The sequence below is a fragment of the Xiphias gladius genome, chromosome 10 (assembly GCF_016859285.1).
Source record: "Xiphias gladius isolate SHS-SW01 ecotype Sanya breed wild chromosome 10, ASM1685928v1, whole genome shotgun sequence".
In the NCBI taxonomy this organism is placed as follows: Eukaryota; Metazoa; Chordata; class Actinopteri; order Istiophoriformes; family Xiphiidae; genus Xiphias; species Xiphias gladius.
This window is the reverse complement of record NC_053409.1, coordinates 23,571,467-23,593,876: the sequence shown is the minus strand read 5'-3', so window position 1 is coordinate 23,593,876 and position 22,410 is coordinate 23,571,467. Positions and strand designations below refer to the sequence as shown.

Genomic DNA, 22,410 nt, shown 5'->3' with positions numbered 1-22,410 from the left:
TTCTAGAGCCCCAGCTCCAAAGTGTGCCTGCAGGATCTCTATCATGCTTCGTTCCCTCTTTTTATAATGTCCACCTTGGAAGAAATGTACTGATCCCCTCCATGCAAGACTTAAAGCAACCATCTATTGCACGGCTGATGACCTCCTCTGTCATGTCTTGTCTCAAATGTGCACGGTGCGAGCTGATCAAGCGACCATGGAGTCCCAAACTTGGTTTGATCCAAGGGAACTAAAGCTTAACTGGTGGCTTTCATCCCTGGAGCTCTCCTGCAGCAGAGATTTCAAAGAGGACCACTCTTCCACTGCGGCTGCGACCGCCACCATCTGCCTCGTGTTAGTTGTGCCGCCTGCCAAACATCACAGTCAGCCCTTGTCAATGACTTTTTACATGCAGAGACCAAGTAATAATTAATTGTTGCATTTGGAACAGTAAAATGTTTTCTAATAATGTGATGGCAAACCCAGTTGTACATGTTACTTTCCAGGGCTGCAGTGGTTAAAATAACGTTTTACCTTGTTTTGCAAACAGAATCAGTTCATGATTTACTGCAATGGAAATGTAGGACAACATTGATTTTCATGTGCAGAAAAGCATTACTCACTGTGAGACATGTTTTTGGCAGGTGCTCCAGCAAGCCTGCTCCAAGATTCTTGTCAGCTCAAGACAACACCTGAAATGGATTCTCTGGCTCTGACACAAGTATTCCGAGGGCAAAAAGAGGGGGTGTTTCCGAATTACAACAATTCATGTGCCACCCGGTTTTGCTGTCAAGGAAGTGGATTCCGCAATAAGACCTGGAATGAACATACATCTTCCTCATCCTTCACCTCGCCCCCTCACTGCTTTAGTCACAAATAAGAAGCAGTGCTTCTTACTCACCTCTACCATCTTTGTGCACTTTAAACCAAGATTCTGAAGCAATTATCAATGCGAAAATGTATAACACTCTTTTTTTCTCTTTGTCTGTCTCACACTCACACACACACACACACACACACACACACACACACACACACACACACACACACACAGTTGTTTCAAAAGGTTCGAAGGACTTGCCTCATTCCCTGGAGACTTACCCTAACACAGATCATAACCAATGCAGGCCTAACCACAACCGTTACTCTAACCTTACCCCCCCCCCCCCCCCCCATGATGGTACTTGTGTTAAGACATCACAATGTTTTAAACTGAACCATTATGGCATGAGGGATGACGTTACGGAAAATCGACTTAATACCGGGAATAATTTCTTAAAGTAAAGAAAGCAGGCGTAGCTCCCATTCCTCTCTGTATCTTATCACTTTGTGATGAAGCCACGGGGACGGACAATATGTCAATATGTCGTAAAAGCATCGAATTAAGACTGATGGCACAGGCGTGTATTGTAACACCGACACAGACGCAGCTACAGTACATGCAGGAGTCCCCCCACATACACAACGACTGAGATTGCTGGGGGATTGCACCATTGCTCTGCGTTGCTTGCTGCTGCTGCTGCTGTCACAACGGCCAAAAACAAGACAGTACTACACCGGAAAATGGGGGATATCGCCCGGCGAATTCGGATACGCCCACTTCTCTTAATGCCTTAATTTGGCCGATATGAAATGTAGTTCTAAAATTATTTCTAAAATGTCGAAAGCAATACATAGTTCGTGGTTTATATAGCCAGGGCTGCTCCAAATGAGCGTTACGATATTCTGAATACCCCTATTTACCGAATGGTTGGCTCCGTTGCCATGCTGTCTTGTGTAGACATTCTCCAGGGTGATGGAGGAGATGATGTAGTTCCTCGGCCCGAAAATACAAAATTCATAACGTTGTTCGGTTTAAAAACGTAATCCGTGCGCCCCGTAACAACGGTTACAATGGCCGGTATAAGAACAGTTAACGGACAATTCTCGGGAATCAACCCCGCAGTCAGGTAATGTCAGCATCGAATTCTGTTTACAGAAACGCTCCAGTGAAGCCGTCGGGCTAACCTGGCTAGCGTTAGCTCGAGCCGCCGTCCGTTTTTAGTCGATGTCGCCGAAGCAGTTGTCGTTAGTTCACGGTGGCGATACGGTGAAAAATGATTTCAACGTTAGCAAGGCGTCGAGCCAAGCCATACGTTGCCAGTGTTAGCTAGCTGCTTTAGCCAGACATTCGTTCCACCGTAACTCCCATTACCAGAAATTCCCCGCACCCCAGTCAGGTCTTGTATTGCCAAAACCTAATACCAACGTTAATGCATAACGAACTACGAAGGATCTGTTGAAAGTATTGAATTCAACCAACCAAAGAAAAATGAGCTAAAATCGTTAATTATGACTGACACTCTCAGTCGGCAGTTTATTAGGTACACCTAGCTAAAACTAACGTAGTCTAATACAACACTCCTGCGATAAATCTTACTTTCACGAAGGTTATTATGTTCTGTTTCTTTTGAAAGTGTTTTTAGAGAGGTGTCGATTCAACTGTATGAAAGTTTTTGGATGATGTAGTTTCTGGTGCTGTTGAACTGTATTGAATTATCCAGAGAAATGTTTCTGTAAATGGGGGTCGTCAAAAAAAAGAAACACCCGTCCCTGTACCGCAATAAAGTTCAACAGCACCAGAAACTGCATCCTCCAAAGTGGCCATCAAGTTGAATCAATAACTTCTCTAAAGTAGCTTCAACACAAACTGAACATTACAACCCTCACGAAGGCAGGAGTGATTAAGGTGGTTTGTTGTTATCAGAGGATTAGATGTGGTTGAAATCTTTGGAAACAATATGTAAGTTGGACCTTGTGTTGAAGTTTAAGAGTGAACCCTTTGGCTCAACACTCATCTGAAATTAATGTTCATAACTAACAAAGCCATGACTATTTATGGGTTTTTACTGTTATATTTTTCAGTTGCTGTCGCCTGCGTCAGGTTCAGTCTCTGCTCTGTGAGGGTGGTGCTGCCACTCCTGATGGCATCTTGTGCTCTCTTGGTATGTTAAGTTGCAAACTTTTTTTATCTTTAACCTTTGTTTCTTTATCTGGCCTGGTAAACTGCACTGCCAGCTGCTAGGGCTAGAGGCGACTGTTTTTCACAACAGATTGTGAATAAAACAATTTATATGACCATTCCAAATAAGCAAATGAATATTAATGTCATTTTGTGTGTGTGTGTGTGTGTGTGTGTGTGTGTGTGTGTGTGTGTGTGTATTTCAGGTATTGACAGCAGATATAATGCAGGGTGCACTGAGCTGGCGAAATACCTGTTCTATGGACTGTATGGACGAAATCAGCTGAATTTGGAACATGTCCTTGAGGAATTTCCGGAAGAAATGCTGGATGGTGAGTTCTTCAGGTGTTGCTCACTCTATTTTTAATCATATTTTTGTGCTTGCTTTAGTGTTTATTTACTCTGACACATTACTTGCCTGCTTGCCAGATGTGATCCTACTGATCAAGGCGGAGTGTGTTCATCTGTACTGCAACCCACTAAACTACAGTTACCTGTTGCCCTACATCTCTCACTGGAGGAACCTGCATCTCTACTGCATGACAGAGACAGAGGTTAAAAGAGCCCTCTTCCTCCCGTCCTCTGTCATTTCTGTTAATTATAGTCCCTGTGTGCTGAAGCTAGGAGTAGGGAGCTTATCAAGGTTTTGTAGGCATGTTGATGTATCCACCTGACTGCAATTTTAACCCTTGAAGGTTACTATTAATCTTTTTCAAGCATTTGCGTATAACTCAAGTCAGCTTAGGTTTTACAAGTGTGTTCTCGCTTTCATAAATATACCAGCAATATGTGTGCAGGTGGCCGGACCTCTGTAGAGCTTTTAGTTATCTCATACTGCTTTGAAAACTCACATTTCAAAGGAATGATTGCCAGTCTCTTTTTTTAAGCGTGCCAACCTCTGTAATTTTCCCACCTCCACACACAGTATGAAGATGAGGAAGCAGCAGAGGAATTCAAAATCTCCAGCTTTGTCACTATGGTGCAGGACTGCTATCGTATTGGAGTACCTTACAGCTCCCAGGGTACATATCAAAGCGTTTTAATCTCCACATTCATTCACTACTTATGTGTTTAAGAGATAACCAAAAGTGTTCACACACAGACTAAATGACATTACATCACAGTAAGCTGAAAAACAATGTCGTTTCACCGCCTTAATAGCTTGTACTTACTGTGTAAACACGCCAACAACACAGGTAATTATACTTGCTCTACTGTTACTCTTAGGACACATCCAGAAGTTTGATATGTTTATGGTGGAAAAGTGGCCCCTTATTCAAGCATTTGCCCTGGAAGGCATCGGTGGAGGAAGCTTTTTTACCATTAAATACAAGGTATGTTCAAATGTGTAAAAAAGATATTTGTTAGGCTCTGAGGTATGACAAACGTCGAACTATATTTTACATAAGAGCATTTGTATCACTATGCTGCTTATTTCATCTGGTTTTAATTCAAATTGTATTATCCCTTTTTCCCAGCTTATGGATATGAGTGAGAAGCTTTGGCAGGTGTACGCCAGACTTGACCCAGTGTCTCTGGACAGTCTCCTTGCAGAGGTAACACAGACTTTTGTTATTCATCTGCTGTTCTAATTTTCATTAATGTGTTAATCTTCATAGATTCATTGTTTTTGTTAAGATGATTAGTAGTTTATTAATATTAACATTCATTAAACAAAGTTTTGAATTTTGTCCTCTTTCTTAAAAGTAATGGCATATGATAAATTAACACACATAATTCCACATTTATTAATATTTAGCTGATTAATCAGTCTGTCAGTTGAAAGATATTGAACTGATCATATTTTAATAATTTATTTTTTGTTATTTTTATATTATTAAAGCATAGAACTATTAAGATATCAATTTGGGCTCTCTTAGGTTAATTCATTTATTTACATTTTACTGAAGAAATTTGGAATAAAAGATTTTGGAAAGTAATTAAATCTGCTGGGGACAAAATGAGTAGTTGAAGTTTTACCTCACTAATACAAATACAGTATTATACCTAGAGGTAGGACATAAACAACCCAAACCAACCAACGATTGATCATATTTGGCCTTGAATGGTACATTTGCCAACATTACTGACCATGGTGGTGGTCACATGGTGAATCTCTTCTAATCAAAGGTCATATTGGGTATGTTAGGGTTGGAACATGACCATTTAATATGATATTTACTCTAACCTTGGTATTGTTTGTTTAGGATTTGGCTATTTTTGAGAAGCAGTGGAGTGGCTTTTTCTCCAGCATGGACCTAGAGAGCCATCTGTCCATCCTTGAGCTGTCTGAAGCTCAGGCAGGGGAGGTGAGTTTATAGCCACACAGTCCTACAACAATACAATGCTCTGGACAATAACTTACCTAACAGAATGACTGTATATTGTGATGAAATAATTATCGTAATTATAATGTTAGGAAGATCTTTGTCTAGATTATAAATAAAAATAAAATACAAAATGTATTCACAAAATGAATATTCAACACATTTTTTTAGTGATCATATGAGGGTAAAATTAATTAGACTGAATGATCAAGCAGCCTTAGTAGTGAATCTTGTGCTGCTTTGCTGTCTCCATATGTATACATCCACAAAACAAATTTTCCAAATGAGGTTAAAGTTCACTAGACATTTTGTTATATGGTTTAAAGCCTTCTTTGAAAATACGGTACAGTTTGAGAAAAGAGCATGGAAGGACTGTGTATGGGTTGATTCAAAATTATATTTAAAAAAAACAGAAAAACAAAAATCAAAATCATGCTCAAATTAGTATCGTGCTTCCTCCATCCTCTTGCGCTTCATTTATGAGTAGTGGGGTATCATAAATCGGCATCCATGCACTCATGGAGTGTGTTATAGTCCACTTCCACTTTGTGCAAATTGAACATGGACATGAAAACTGAGGTGTAGTGACTGGAAGGAGATTAAGTCAGTGGCTGATCAAATTTACTACTTGTGCATTTGTTGTAATATTTAAGTAGACAACAAGTTCAAAGAGGATTTTCAAATGGCATTGTTCAGTGTTTGATCTCAGTAGTCAGCTAAGTGTCCACATAAAGTGTTTTCTCATCAATCCACAGGCATTCCGTACTTATTACTCTCATGGACTGATCTCAAGCAACATCACAGATAAAAGGTATTCTTCTTATTCAACAAACTGTTTTTCATCTGTAGTCTTGTAGTTTGTAGGATGAAAAAATACTTTTTCTTAATCAAATGTTTCTTTATTTCAGTAAAAGTCAGCAGCCGTTTGTGTTGTTTGGGAAGCATTCCTCCTTAGAGGATCTGGAGAGCTATTCGTTCAACTTTCCCTCAGAGAGTCATCAGGTCCGCAACACAGGCCCTCGAGGTTCCACAGCCAGACACATGGTGAGAAGCAGCAGCTGAGTGAAGGAGAAAAATTGCATGCTGATATTCTGTAGTGGTGCTGAGCAGAAGTCTGAAATAAGAAGTGGTATACTGTGAAAAATTCCCCGAGCTAACACTGTAAACTTCTTAAATTACTATAAGATCCCAATTAATGGCTGGGCACCTGGTTAGTAGAGTGAAAGGCCTGCCACTGTGAAAACTGTCCAACATTTCAAATTGCACTGACCTAATGTTTCAATTTTGTGTAACTGGCGTTTTATAAATCACATTCCTGGAGTTATAGACAGAAAATGGCCTGCAGCACCATCTCGTGAAGTGTTTTGGTACAACCAGTGGTCAGTGATGTACAGAGCAGCGTGTTGAAATATCATCACATGCCAGGAAACATGAGATTACTGATCCTATGCCCCCTATACTAAATATGAGATTCAGGTCATTTGCCATACTGCGAAGCGGGAACATGACATGATTGCATCTTTCAAAAGACACACTTTTTGTCCATTAGGTTCTGCAGTGTGTGGCTCCCAAAGGACCTCTAGCCTGCTCTCGAACCTATTTCTTTGGGACTACTCACACTCCGTACCTTGGTGAGGTTCTGGTGTATGATTTTACTTATTTAATATTCTTCAGCTGCATATTTATAAAATTATGAGGGTCTTTTTTATATTTCACATTATTGATTATCGTTCAGACTATTATAACCCCCGGGGTTATCATTTATTAACCCAGGGGCTAAAGCTGTATTAATTAATCCCATGATTTGTATTGTACTGTATTCCACTCATAGGAAATCAAAACACGGAGCAAAAGAAAACAGAAGTCTTGTAAGTGATTTATATTTGGATTTAGTTATTAATCTTATCCCTCTAAGCTACTGGATAGCCATTGTTAAATCTTTGAGAATGTTTGAATGAAAGGGTTTTTTTTTTCGTTTTTTTTCTCCAGACTATTATCACAGATTTATTCAGCTGCTGTTCAAGCAGTCCTTTCAGGAATCAAATGCTACTCCTGTACCTCCAGTGCTACCAAGGTAACAAAAAAAAACCAGCTCTGATTTTAACATTTATCTTACAGCATGTACAACTTCTTATCAAGAAATGTTTATTATTGTAGGCTAAGGATGTAGCAGAGAACACCTTCCTCGTGACTTTGGACTCAATGAATTTAAGTCAGTACCGCAGCTTTCTCAGGTACAGATTGATTTTTATTTTTTCACTGTTGTTCACTGTATCAGACTTTCAGTCAAGCATGAAATTAAACTTATTGTTTATTGTTTGTTTTCTCTCCTCAGGTCCAAATGTGAATTCAGCATTCAAGCAGTGAACAAGCAAGGGAGGTGGGTGTTAAGTAGTCCTTCTTGGTCATTTGCATGTATTTGTATTTTTGCACATTTCCTTGACATTTGCATTGTGTTATTTGAAAAATACTGTCTTGCTTTCTTTAAAAAAGTCTTGTTGGTAAGTATGTGATTTCAGACCTAAAGACCCTGTTTTTTTTATTTCCAGGATCATTCCTCTGACTGATGAAGAAAGCCGTTATGTAGTTAAGACAGTAAGTTAGAAAAGCTTTGTTAGTTTGTTAGTGAGTTAGTTTGTTTGTTTGTTTGTTTGCTTGCTTGCTATGCTCTGTCCAAACGGTCACGATGAAAAGACTTCTGTGTACAATTTTCCTCTGAAAGTTTTTTTTTTTTTTTCTTCTTCCCATCTTGACTAATTTTACTTTTTTCTAAGGCCTCCATGACTGTCCATGACATCCCAGACCTGCAGCAGGACAGGGGGGACCTGGGCTCTGTGGTCTTCTCTGAATCCTTCTTGGAGTCCAGCATCAACATTCAGCAGAAAGGTACAATATGGATTTGATTAAGTCTAATTAGAATGGATTGCTGATTGATTCCAGAAAGGAAATTTGATTTACATAATAAGCAGGACAAATCCACAGGCTACTGTTAACAGAAAAAGGCAGAGGCCTTTTTTTAAACAACAGGAGACTGATCTGAAAATAGCCCATTTCCTGCCCTTAGGATCATATTTGTGATATATCCTCTATATTTGTCATTTTTTGACTTTGTTGTTTATGCTCCATTTCAAACAAGTATGATTTCTGTCCTGCAGATGGCACTGTGTCCTCAGACAGCTGCTACACCATCCTGACGACAACTGTCCCTCGCTACGCCTGCTGGCTGGTATGTGTAGGGCTGAAAATAACATTTATGTTATGTTAATGTCAAACACAGGACCATTGTTTTGGAATAATAATTTGAATAATTACTTAGTCTACATTAGAAATAAACAGTATTTTTTTTCCAAGGTTGTTTGTTTATTGTTTTTAGATGGAGTCTGATGTAAAGCAATCTGAGCAAGCCCAACATCTTACTAAGGTAAATTCAGAAGCTTTATGTGCTCACTGCACTACACGTTTTCTAGCCTATGTAAAGTATGTATGACCATGCGACATAATGACCTATAATATGTGTCTTAAACAGAAAGAGGAAGACACTTGTCTTGGAACTGCTCTGACTCTAGCAGATGCTGCATATGTATTCTCCAGCAGCCAGCTCTCCACGCCCGAAGAAGGTGACACTCTCACATGTGTAGCAAATGTTGGGAGTCATTTTGCATTCTTGTCTTATACTCAGGCCAGTATTGCACGTTATGTGACAAAGAGCTGGGATTCTGTGAAATGTTTGATCCTTTATTCCATCTCGAATTTTAGGGAAGATCATTTTCTTCTCTGAGGGGCTCCTGTTTATCCATTCTCAATATGGGAGCATTACTCTTTCCAGGGATCACATCAGCACTATCAAGTTCTACAATCCGGTATGCACATTAATAATATGACTGGAAGAACCATATTTTCACTTTATATTTTCAGTTGTATCATGGAATAGGACATGCAGTAGTTCATCGTGCATCAGAAAACATATATACTTTTTCTGTGCAAGATCTGTTTTGTTGTTAACCAGTTCATTATTTATTTAGAAGATTGCTGTTTGCTGGCTTCCATACGAAACCATGCTAACACATACTGTATGTATGCATATGCAGTTGAACCCATCGTAACTACATGTGTGTGATTTCTGTGTCCTCTTCTTACCAGGACTCCAGCACTGTGGCTTCTCTCTTTGTGGAGTATGAGAGCAGCCTGCTCCCACACCTCCCGTTCCCTCTCCACAGCTCTGACCAGTGTCTGGTCTTTGCTCTTCAGCCCAGGTCTAAGAGCCACAGGGCCTTCTATTCCAAGGTAAGACCTTTAGCCAGTGACCCCTGACAGGGTTTGAAACTGAAGATATGCAGGGATCATCAGAGTAGAGCTGATTCAGACTTTCATCACACTTCTATACCATTAATCTAAGGATTTCTTTATAGCCGTGGTAAACACAGTTAATACCTTAATAGTTATTACAGCATTATCACTATTGATATATAACATGTTCAAAATGACATGATAAAAGCATAAACTCATGGTTATACTGTTAAATGTTTTGGATTTTGCTATACACTAGTTTCCAAAAAATATATGTTGTGAAGTATTAAAAACTCCCATCCAAGATAGGATGTGGTTTTGTGTTGGTTCTTGGATGATCCATTAATGTAAAACATGTTTGTAGCCTACCTCTTTATTTTATTCTTATTAAAGATAAAGCTCCAATTATATGACCCTTTTCTCTCTTGGTTCAGGTTTTGTCAGTGTGGCAAAACTCTGAATCTGGACTCACTCTGCAGTTGCTGGACCGAGAACAAATGACCTGGACTCAGAAAAACATGTGAGGCAACATCATTTTCTTTAGCAGTTTCAGCCATCAGTACAAATAGCTAAAATTTAAGTATATTTCGTCAAGCCAATGAATGTCTACATCATTTTGATAGTCCTTCAAGCTATCTAACAAATATTACTTAGTAACATTGTAATTTTGCATTTATCATAATTCATCATTAAAAAAAAATTCAATTACTTTTATCTTTCAGGCACACCAGACTGCAGAAGCTGCACGACAGTCAGGAGCCCCCAGTGGCAAAACGAAGAGGCAGCCTGAAAACTTCATACTCCCAGCTGCCAGAGCAGGACATGTTAGTACACAAAGTGTAGTCTCATAGTAGAGTAATTCAGAGATTGACTGAACAAGTAATAAAACCTGATGCTACTGTAGGTATTGCCTAATCATGTGTATGTATTCCCAAAATAGTATTTAAGCCTGTGTTTCTTGACACAGTGTTTTCATCAGTGCTGACCATCCACATTTGGAGGGTCTATCCTGCTGGGAGCAAGTATAGAAGATAATGTAGCTTCATTATCTGGCCTTAAATAAACAGTGTACACACTTTCTTTCCAGTCAACATAGAACGAAGAAGACAGCTTGCAAGGGTATCTCTGCACTTTTTGGCAGCTTCTTAGTCTCCCCAAATCGGTCCTAAATCTGTCACCTGGTATAATTAGACATCCAACCGTGTTAAGCATTTGAACCCAAAATAAACATGCTGTAAACTGCTTATAAAAAATTAGTTGCTGTCTTTTAACAACATTGCATTATCAGGCTCATCTCTAAAGGCTCTGTTCCACCAGAGATTAAAACTGATTTTGTGCTTTTATTTAAATTTTTAGTGCACAAGCTGGAACAAATGCAAGCGATGAGAGTTAAAGACATTGCTGGTGGAAGGAAGTATGAAGTCTTAGCTGTACAATTGTTGCATGTTGTAAAACTGTAGCACTTATTTTTGCACATTACCCTAGGAGTATGTAACCGGTCACAGAACACTTTTTTTTAATCTAGTCCTGCCAATCAGTTGTGACCCCATTCGTGCTTATTGATTCCTGCATTCTGGCCTTCACCAGGTTTCTTCAGCACTTTGCCCTTAGTAGCATTAGCCAGGAGCCCATTCTGTATGACCACCTGGGAGTGCTCTTCCCCTCTGCAAAGCTTAAGAACCCAGTCATTGGCCGGGGAGACAAGGTGAGCTTATTGACTATAGTGCAGTGGATCATCCTCCTCAAGTTAAATCATTTCTACAAAGAATTCTTTCTCCTCTGGCATCTTAGGTTAATTATGATAAAGCTAATAAAGTTAATATCTGATGTGGGCTTTTTTCGTGTGAAAAGGTTGTCATTACCATCATCACTGGACTGCCAGGAAGCCATAAGAAGAGACTCTGCAACTTCCTAGTCCAGCTGAACAAGGAACGTGGAAGGTAAGAGCAGCTACATTCAACAACATGCTCTTTGTTATATTTTTTGCTTTGTTATGCTATTTCGTACAAATTTTTTAGTTCTTTTATTCTAATAATAGAAGACTTGCTAGCACAAAAGGAATTAATACACTTTTTTTTTCATCACAACCCGTAGGTGGGTGGTGTACGAGCCTGGTCCTGACAGCTGTGACAGCTTCTCAGCCTCTCACCTCCAGCAGTATTTGTCCAGCTTCCTGGAGAGCCAGAGAGGCCCGGGAGGCAAACCCCGTTTGTTGGTGCTCTCACCTGGGTAAGACCGCTCGCTGATCTTGGAACCGAGAAGTCGAGACTAATCCAGAAGAGCAGTGCTTTTATTTCAAAAACACAGTGTCCATTTTTAAGGAAAATAATTTTATCTGATGTCCATCCTTCAGTATTTTTAATACACAGATAATTTCATTTTAGTACATAAAACATATCTTAGTATTTGTACCTTTTGAGTATTTAGAGCACATTTTGTTGAAAAGTGTAAGATGAATAGATGATTCCAACCATTCATTATCAATATCTGAGGAAATCAGAAAAACTGAATTAATTTACCTATCCTTGTCAGTGTCTTTAAAATTTGCAATTGTTCCCAATTTTACAGATACACAGATGTTCTGGATGTGGTCCAGGCTGTGCTTTTCCACCCTGACCCAGTTGTCCAAGCGTGTTTCACCATTGGTGCTGTCACTGCGTGTGTGGACCCGTTCGCTTCCTGTTTGGAGCACAGGTGAGATTTCTGTCACCTCTAGACTGAGTCTCAAGTCTGCTGCTGTTAAAATGACACAAACAAAATAAGCTTTGAATGCCGTGAATAAATGTAAATCAGCTTAATTAAGTTTACCATTTAACAAAACCCCACAATATCCAACTGAAGTAGACAAAATTCCTGTCTGAAAAACTGTGTTCATAAACTACAATCTCAGTGAAGGGTGATGGATGATGATGAGACCAAAAAGACATCAGTGTACAATTCAAGGTGTCTCACATTGTACATGCAGAAGAAAAGGTTTCAAAATTGTTTTGTTTGCTGTGTAAGTTAAAATCAAATGCATTCAACTTGCATATTTTTTTTTCATATTTTGAACTCAAGTGTAATACAATAACATGTATTAAATGCCCTAATTTTTTAAAGATCATTAATTTAATTATATCCTGTTCTGATCCAAAGACAATCAATTTAGTGACTCAGTTGCACCTAAAAAAAATTAATACTTCAGTATATGTCATAATCCTCCAGCTGCTTCATGATAAATGCCCTCAAGCAGGACCTCCCGCTTCTTGCCAATGTTTTTATCAGATTCCCAGTGACTGGAAGGCTTTTACTTTCAAGCCACTGTATGTATTAATTTTGCATTAACAGCATCTTACATCACCAGAATGAGTAGCAACTACATGCCACCTGTAGGCTTGCAGTGACAATGGATTTGGTAACCCAGTTACATGGCAAAAAAACTTAACAAATAAATCCTGCAGAATGTTATGTCAGTGTGTTTAGTGTGCTCCAAAAAGACATCTTTTTTTTTGCGCACTTTGTCGTTTGCGATGCAATGAAATGCAAGAAAATGTAGTTGCATGCAACAAAGGTGAGCTGCTAACAACAGATGGTAGGTGTGTATTTAGCCATATTTTGGTCTTTTTTGCAAAGTCAAAGTTAAAACACACCAGTGATGGCACCTGAAATGCACAGACCACATGATGACAGACAGGGCTGGATGTTCATAAATTGTTGAAGCACTGGAGGTTTCCAGGACGAGGTTACATGACACTTTTAGCTATTAAAACTCAAGGCTGGGTCCCTTTTACAGAGCGGATCAGTCCTACATTTAATCTCACTCTCCTTTTGTTACAGGCTTTAGATGTAGCTTACAGAGCTTCTCACTGTCATAGATTGACAGAGCTGCTCCACACAATATGACATACCACTCCAGTTAATAGGGTGTTTTCCACTGCACAGCCAAGCCGGGCTGGCCAGTGATACCTACATACAGATGAAGTCAGTCTAGAGGGTCTACGTGATACAACATGCTTTGAAAACCACTGGAAATTGAACTGAAAAGCCAGGAGGTTTTACAAAAAAATGCCCTGGTAAGCAGCTGAAGTATAATAATTTAATTATGTACAGTAACACTCATAAATACTTGAGCATATATGCAGGGAAAAAAACCTGTTAAGAAAACTCCCGCAGTCCTTTAGACGAGGTGATTGTCTCGCAAGCTAAGCTTTAATAATAAATCTAAGGGGGGGTGGATCCTGTGCTATAAACATGTTGTGATGTCCCTCTAGTCAAACTCTGACAAGCCCTACTTGGCTCAGCAGTGGAAAAATATGTAATAAGAGGTTTAGTTGGCAATGTGGTTAGCGCTGACTTTAACATTTGAGGCATCTTCAACAAGCCCCCCATCACTCTCTGTTGCCATAGATTGCGTGGGGGTCTATGGACCCCTACTATGGTGCTAATTGGGTGTGGTTAGCCCAGCTTATGCCTGACCTGCCTGTCACCCCCCTCTGCATAGCCCTGTAATCCCCCAGATGCACATGTGCGACCAGCACACCCTCTTCAGTGAAGCTCATCAGTCAGTCATGATCCATTCTTTGTGATGGATGTAGACAGTTCATTACATCAGGACAGGAAAGATAAATGCCTTTCAAATTGCTGGTCCCCCAGCCTCCCCTCCAGGCTCCCTAAGAGCTGCAAGGGAGGGTCTCAAGTGGCTGGAAGGGGGACTTGGCTCAGAATGCTCATTCAGAAAGTGGTATATAACACTGATCGATTTGAAAACTCAGGATAAATTATGTTAAGATTAAATGAGATTAGAGAAAGCTTTTACACTGGTCAGTTGCCAGTCATAGTCATGATGTCATCCTATGAAAAATGCCTCACGATGGACAACTGGCTTGCTACCCAAGGGCCATAACATGGAATTAGTCGGTTTATTGCTGGACAACTTTGGCAAGCACCCATTAGTCATAAATAGAGTTATTGTTTGTGATCATATTGTGGAAGAAGACATGGGTTAAAATAAAGAGGAATGTTAACGGAATAAATTAAAACACAGCTCTTTGTATGTGTGTCACTCAGGTACATGAACCTTATTTTCAACATAATCTCTCCCCAATGCAGCAGGCACCGTATCAGCCAAATAGAATTTGCATTTGACTGGATAGCACGTAAATATACAGTAAATACTGTCTTTTTGCTTTAGGTTTGCCTTTCCTAAGCTGTTGGAGCAGTGCAGCCAAGGTGAGTCATGTGTAATGCTCTTGTAGAAGTAGTTCAACATAGCCATTCCAAATATATGTCACGCTGCCAGGTTGCACGATATAACCCTCAAGAAGTGTATGATTTTTGTCAAATTAAGTCAGAGGGGAAGTTGCACATGTATGACAAAATAATAAGTAGAGATCAGAATTGATTAGATTTTATTGATACCAATGCCATTACCAATTCTGCTTATGGGTCCAATTCTATATTGATTCACTTAACGATGCCTCAGCATACTGCTGGTGTTTCCACCCTTACTTGAAATGACCATTTTACAGATATTACGGCTAGCACTGTCGTCATCTTTCTTCATGAAATGAAGCCACGCATAGGACCGTGTCCTCCTCTCCGCTATGCCTCCTTCTGGTTGCGAGTTTCCAGCAGCGTAGTCACGAGTTTGCTGCATTGTTTTGCAATGCGCATCTTTCAAAATATCATGCCGGCATCAAAAAAAAGGAATTGATAAGCTCAGAGGCGCACAATTACAATGGTTCGGACAATTTGGAACCGGTTCTAAACTAGAACCGCTTCTCAATTCTCATCCCTAATAATAAGTCATAAAGTCACAGTAGTAAAAAATTAGAGATCCAACACAAACACCCAGTGAAGAAGTAATATATTAACATGTGTGATATTTCTTTGTTTATAGCTTTTTTCACTTGTGACCTGTGAAAATCATACAATTCAAATTGAAAAAATTTGGTGGTTAACTTTGCCACACAGAACCCTGCACGGTGATAGTTAAACATCACCCATCCTACGTCTATCCTTCATTGCCACTGTAACAGCACAATGGCGTTTTTTGTTCTTAAAGCTGAAGTTCTTAAAGTTGAACAGGGACATGTAGTAGGAAAATGTAAAGGCCCAACAAGTAATGGCTGTTCAGCAACCCATCAGTGTGCACTACAGTGTACACAATCAATGTTCCATCCTCTGCCCTGAAGTGACATATTGAAGATTTTATTTGGGTTTACCACCATTATTGCTATCTTTGTTACTTGAAGCAGAAAATCTCAATTTGGGCAGCAGGGGAAAAGTCTGGGTGGAGTGAGTAGTGGGCTACCACTGAAGTTTAATCTGTCACGGAATTACTTTTTATTTCTTTTGTTTCCTACCAGTCGTTCTGAAGTATTAGAAAATGAAGTATTCAGTTCCCCTAAAGCCTTCAGCTTGCAGGCAGGCTACAGGAGCAGTAATGCCAGTAAATCAGACCTAGTGTAAAATATAGTATTTCTGCAGTGGATACAGAGACATTGTATTTTTAGGGAAGTGAGCCAGTATCTCCTGGAATTCATATTCCCTTTTTGTGCCTCGTATGTCAGGTATTGTGAGTACAGTGGTGTTCACCGGGTTGACAGCAGAGCAGAAGCACCCTCTCTTGCTGCATGTTCAGCAGTTGGTACGCTCTGCCAACCCCACTGCAGCCTTCATACAAGCAGAGAGAGGAGCTGTCACCAGGTAGGCACCCACTGAATCATGATCAATGCCACAAACAGTCACTTAACTGCCTTTATCTTTGCCTAAGATATTCACTCATGGCTACATTTTTTTTTTTCCTGCTTTTTGAGTCTATGTTTAAATCTGTTGGGTCAGAGCAGTGCTCAGTTAGCACAGGCATGTGTCATGAATATTTCCCAATGCATTCTATACGAAAGGAATATTTCATTGTTGTACTTAAAAGCCTATAATGGATACAAGACATTTTCAAGTACTTATGTGATATTTTCCTGCTGTATTTGCATATTTTTATAGCCTTGCTAGTACAGTAGACCATTGTAATGTTAAGAATGAAGTATTCACCCTTCACTGTTTTTCCTCAACAAGGAATGAAGATGTGAATCTGATATTGTCTGAGAGCAGCTTCAGTGATCCACAGATGCTGAGAGCACGTTATGTCCTCTATCCTGGATGGTAAGATCCTCATTCCCTGTTCCACTCTGCTCGTTGTGACCCCCGTGTATCCTCTTGTGTACACACTCAACCCTTTGGCCGCTGAGCGACAGATTGGCGTTGATTCCTGCCTCAGTGTTCCTCAGTCCCGCAGTTTAATTGCCACTCGGCTGCAGTGGTGGGGGTATCGGCCGCTGATTGCTGTAAAGCCCCTCAGGGCATCTTGTGTTCTATCACCAGCTGCCTCCTGGCAGCACAGTAACAAGCTGTTGGCCATGCAGTTGCCATGTACACAGAGGGGGTCTCCTTCCCTTTGGATCTGGTCCATTCAGCCTTCATGCCTCAGTGGTCAGCCTAATATGAACCTCTGCTAAATCCTCCCCTCATATCATACACTGAATATCTGGCCTGGTTCTGGCCCTTTTGATTTACTCACCTTCAAGCTTTAATTTGTGTGTACTGTATGTGTATGTGAGTGTGTTTGAGATTCTTCTTACACATCCTTAGCTCTTCAACCAAGACTTTCACCTACTGATAAGAATATCTACGTTTACAGATTCATCATCCACTTCCACAGTCTTACCAGCAAATCACATTCACTGGCCTCGATCATTTGGGCAGCTGGTAGAGTAAACAACTTTCCAGCCAAAGACAAAATGTAGCACAAACATTTGGCTTGCTTTAGACTTAACTTTCTCACCATTTGTGTAATGTGCACGTGGTCTGTGTTTCAGGTGCAAAGGGTGCTTCTCCTCTGGTTCTGGGTCTCTGGTCCTCACCCAGCAGCGCGTGGCTTTCAACCGGCCCCTAGAGAGGCCTCTATTTGTCACCCGCTGTAAAGGTGAGATTTTTTTTTGACTCTTACACGTGACGGACGCGTCAGATATGAGCTGGCAGGGTTTGATGATGATTACATAAGCTGCCTTTCCCTCCAAATATGGAGTTAACTGAGGTCTCAAACTAATTGTCAGCCGTTGCTGTGAAATAATCTGTATTCTCAAAGGATGCCCTGTGACATCTTGCTGCCAATTTTGCTTTTCAGGAAATTGTTTATCTAAATTATTATTGTTTAATCCTAAAATTTGTATCATATTACTTTCTGCTAAAAATCTGCTATTTTTTCTGTAGCATTCAAGTCATCGCTAAGGCCAAGCCCCTTCCAAGGAAATGTGTACAATGTTTGGGGAAAAGTCAGATTTTCTGGTAGGAATTATATATTTTCATTTTAGTTTTGTCTTATACAATAAATTGTCACTTTTGCTAACTTTTTTAAATTTTCAGATCAGATCTCAAATTCCAGAAAACTTGCTTTTGTTAAGCATTACTAAACAAATGTGACTTCTTTCCTTCGTAAATATCTGACCTGCATTTGCATTCCCACTTTGGGAATTAGTAGAGAAAAGGTTGCCTTCAAGATAGGCAAGAAGCTCCTGACGGTAGGAATATTGCTCGGTTGTTGCTCTGGTGTCTGGTGTTTAGAATTAAGCTCATAGTCCAGTGGTTTGGTTTCCTCCACATGGTTTTCTCACTCTTTTTTTCATTTGAAGACCTGTGTACAGTTGTTGCATGAGGAGAAAGTGCAGGTGCCTGTGAGGAAATGTGCAGTGAGTGTGCAGATATTCGTAGAGAGTTCGGAAGATACAGGAGTATGGAACGAGTGTGGAGACTGTATGATCCTAAGACAAGTGCTCACATTCCCTTAGTGTCAAGTGTGCATCTCAGTCAATGTCTGTAAGATAGTGTATCATTTACATCACTTTACATTCAGTTATTTTACTTTATTTTAGCTTGTGTTTGGCTGTTGTACATCCAACACATTTTATATCGAGTTAGGACATATTTGACATGTTTTTATCTTGTTTTGTACTCACGTGAGTTCTTTGAGCCATTTTGAGAGCAGAGGGACTGTATGGATGTTAAAACATTAACACCCCACCAACAGCATGCTGTTACCATATAAAGCTGCTGTAGCAGGTGTTACACAAGGTGTGAACTTTATGCGCAACTTGGATGTGAGCTCCTTTGTCTATGGAACCTCCAGACTCAGAAAGACTGATGGAGGTGAGCTACAACACAGTGAGTGGGAGCCTGAGCATTGTCTCAGAACAGAGCATTGACCCTCTCACCCTGGGCCCCAAAGAGACCAACACTTCCTGCTTCATGATCTTTGATGGTGTTGACCTCACAGAGGAGGGTCTGAAGGACTGGCTCAGACTGTGCACCAAGCAGGTAGATATTTAAATAGCTCCAATGTTTTTGATGGCAATAAACACTGAGACTTGTGTATAGCTTTATTATCATGGGTAGCATCAGTCAAGTACAAGGGAATAAACTGTTGTGTAACCCCAAGGCTGTTGTTTCTGTTTGGTTTTTACAGAAGCAGACAAAGAAACCTAAGAAGACTAAAAATACTCTTTCACCACACGAAATCAAGACTATACATGTGAGTGTGCTTATATGTATAACTGTATAATTATATATATATAACATAATTTTATGTTTACCAGTGGTGGAATTTTGTGTGTACTGACATGCATTAAGGCTAATCTGTGGAATTTTGTCAGCTAGGAGCTATTCGTTTTTATGAGCTAGCCCCTGCTTTGTTTGTACCTATATTGAATTACCTGCGTAGACATGATACACAAAAGCCCTTTCCTGCTGATGCTTTCATGCTTGGCTATAAGAAATTTAGCAGAGCACCAGCAAAAGATGGAGAACAATACTTCTAGATGTTGTAAACATGAATCTGAATAATGCAGGTTTCAAAATATTCAAAAAATTTGCTTTGCAGATGCGTGGAATTAAATGAATTCCACACATTTGTTAGGCCCAGGGATGCATTGATACATGTTTTGTACACATAACTGTACTTGTTTTAGAAAACTCCACAGGTTACCATTAAGTTAATTATCAATAAATGCCACTGCGAGAGCAAAGAGTATGAAACCCTTGACCTTAAATACAGTGGCTTCAGAAAGTATTCAGACCCCTTCACTTTTTGCACACTTTGAGTTGTACATTTTATTTTAAATTAATGACATTGACAAGTTAAAAACTGAAATCTCTCATTTCTAAAAGTATTCAGACCATTTGCAGTGGCACTCCAAAAAGTGGTCCCTCGCATCCTCTTTGCTTCAGTTAGCCTTGAGATAGACCTTGATTGGAGTCCACCAGTAGTAAATTGAATTGACTGGACATAGTTTACAAAGGCACAGCCCTTTGTATACTGTATAAAGATCCAACAATTTACATTTCGTGTGGGAAGAAAAACCAAGTCATAAAATCCGAGGAGCTCTCTGTAGAAACGATAAAATTGTGGCGAGGCATAGGTCAGGGCAAAGGTACAAAACCATTTCCAAAGCTTTGAGTTTTCCCAGTAGCACAGTAGCCTCATTATTTGTGAAATGGAAGAAGTAAAACCACAAGGACTTTTCCTAGAGCTGGACGTCCGAACCCAGCAGTCACTCGAACAGAGCTTCAGTAGTCCTCTGCAGAGATGGGAGAACCTGCTGAAAGGACAAATGGCATTTAAAGGACTCTGACAGCATGAGGGAAAACATTCTCTGATCTGATGAGCCAAAAATGTAAGCACTCCCAACATTATGTCTGGCGAACACTAGGCTCTGCTCATCACCTGGCTAATACCATCCCTACGGTAAAGTGTGGTGGTGGCAGCGTCATACTGTTGGGGTTCTTCTCAGTGGCAGGGATATGGAGACTGCTCAAAACTAAGAGAAGGATGGATGTAGCCAAATACAGAGAGCTTAAGAAGACAGTGACCCGAAGCATACAGCCAAGACAACACTGGAGTGCCTTCGGGACAAGTCTCTGACTGTCCTCTAGTGGTCCAGCCAAAGCTCGGACTTAAACGCCATAGAACATCTGTGGAGAGACCTGTAGGTGGCAGTTCACAGATGCTTCCCATCTAATCTGATGGAGCTTGACAAGATCTGTCGCAAAAAATTGGATAAATTGTCCAAATCTAGTTTTTTAAAGCTTGTAGACACTTACCCAAGAAGACTTGAAACTGTAATTGCTTCCAAAAAGGCTTCTACAAAGTACTGAATTAAGTCGGAGTGCTTTTGTAAATGAGAGATTTAAGTTTTTGATTTTTAATAAATTTGCTGAATTTTCTAAAAACATATTTTCACTTTGTAATTGTGAGTTATTGAGTGTAGATTAGTGGGCAAAAATCTAATCCATTTACAATTAAATCTACAATCTATAAAGTGAAACTGAAGGGGTATGAATACTTTTTTTGGGGGGTGGGGGAGTTTTTATTGATGTGGCCCTTTTAGTCAATATGTTGACTGAACTTGATTTATGTTTCTGTTTAGATGACCAGGCACTTAGACCCACTGCCACCAGGCTACTTCTACAACGGTTATCAATATGTTGACATCTTTGGAGAAAAAAGGAACTTCCATCCTAGTATCCTTTTCAAAGTGGTTACGGTCTGTTGTTGAAACCCAGCTTCACTTAATCTGTCACTCAGGTTTGGAAAAAGCTTTTTCCCCATATTTTAAAGGCTAAAACAAAACTAGGTGCCCTTAAAACAAACCCAGTACAGTGAATGGAAGTCGGTGTAAGTATAAAAATCAGGCTTTGTGTTTTAAAAGTCATTGAAAATAAGTACAACTTCATTGAGAAATATTGATGGGAATATGACTTTTTCACCCAGAAGAGCAGTGAAAAATAATCATGAATATTTATGCAGGTCTGCTTGCATCTGTATTTACTGTTGTGTGTGGTGATTGTGCTGCTGTTTCCCCTACATTGCTGTTACTGCAGACATGGAAGAATTTATTAAAGAGTACATCGCTGAGGCCAACAAAGAGATCGAGCTATTCAACCGTCAGCTGGAGCTGCAGGGCCAGCCTGACCTGTTTGATCCATGATAGAATCTGTGTGTATGTCCACTGCCTCCATCTGTCTTATTTAACTCTAAGGCATCCACTTTGGGGCAGGAGGGGGCGGGCAGGGAGGGGCAGGGGTTACGTACTGAACACTCCACTAGAATGGTCACTGTGTGTTCACACCACATGCGGCTGCAGAAACTGCTGCTGCTAGAAATCCATTCATTATCTATGTACTATGTCACTTTGTTTCCTAATCTGGTGGCATGAAAAGGGTGAGTTGATGTGATATTTTGAACAATGACATCACCCATCAGAAGCCACTTTTGTTACGGCATGGCTGTTTTCCTTACTTCCCTCTGCAACACCACTGACTGTATAGTTAGCATTTTAGCGAGTTAGGTATGCTATTGACAAAATAAAAGTGGCACATTGATGTGGTCACTTGTGTTAATTCGACGCTTGTCAAGAGATGAGAGTTGTTTACAACTGCAGACGAATCTGAAACACAACACAAAACTCCATCTTTAAACCGATGTGATTCTGCCACGAAGCCTGCAAGCTATACGACTTTCAAAATTGAAGGGAATTTCCAGCCGCTCACTCCTACAGCTTGTGCGTTTCTGTTTATCACAGTTGGCAAATTAAAGCCTCTATTTCTGGACAGGCATGGATAGCCGTGTGATTCTGGTGGGCTCCCTGGTGGGGTTTCTCAAGAATCGCTCCTCCTCTGTTGTCACCCAATCCATGTCCCACCTGTTAGCTTGTCTGCGTGCCGTGCTGCAGCAGAGGGAGCGCTTGGCCATATAGCTGTAAACATTGGACAGCCTGTTGGCTGCAG

The 22,410-nt window shown here is 40.1% G+C and overlaps 1 protein-coding gene across 1 annotated transcript; it reads left to right on the top strand.

Annotated features, from left to right (window-relative positions):
- Nucleotides 1-1,660: 1,660 nt before the first annotated feature.
- On the top strand, nt 1,661-21,693 carry dnaaf9 (dynein axonemal assembly factor 9). The gene is made up of 37 exons (XM_040136763.1): nt 1,661-1,928; nt 2,884-2,963; nt 3,187-3,312; nt 3,410-3,534; nt 3,906-4,002; nt 4,208-4,314; nt 4,459-4,536; nt 5,188-5,289; nt 6,063-6,118; nt 6,216-6,351; nt 6,857-6,938; nt 7,139-7,175; nt 7,297-7,381; nt 7,465-7,541; nt 7,643-7,687; nt 7,857-7,902; nt 8,082-8,193; nt 8,463-8,533; nt 8,681-8,728; nt 8,834-8,924; nt 9,064-9,167; nt 9,448-9,591; nt 10,029-10,114; nt 10,317-10,418; nt 11,182-11,299; nt 11,446-11,534; nt 11,689-11,823; nt 12,163-12,288; nt 14,765-14,802; nt 16,146-16,281; nt 16,648-16,734; nt 17,448-17,554; nt 17,842-17,916; nt 18,755-18,942; nt 19,091-19,156; nt 21,051-21,144; nt 21,505-21,693. Exons 1-37 carry the CDS (start codon nt 1,873-1,875, stop codon nt 21,609-21,611), a joined length of 3,459 nt encoding a protein of 1,152 aa, XP_039992697.1. The 5' UTR covers nt 1,661-1,872; the 3' UTR covers nt 21,612-21,693.
- The last annotated feature ends 717 nt before the right edge of the window (nt 21,694-22,410 follow it).

Excerpts from the sequence above, each read along its gene's own strand:
- dnaaf9 (XM_040136763.1), top strand. The coding sequence starts at position 1,873 with ATGGCCGGTATAAGAACAGTTAACGGACAATTCTCGGGAATCAACCCC. Across the intron at positions 3,535-3,905 it reads ACTGCATGACAGAGACAGAG|TATGAAGATGAGGAAGCAGC; the intron begins GTTAAAAGAGCC and ends CTCCACACACAG. Across the intron at positions 12,289-14,764 it reads GCTTCCTGTTTGGAGCACAG|GTTTGCCTTTCCTAAGCTGT; the intron begins GTGAGATTTCTG and ends TTTTTGCTTTAG.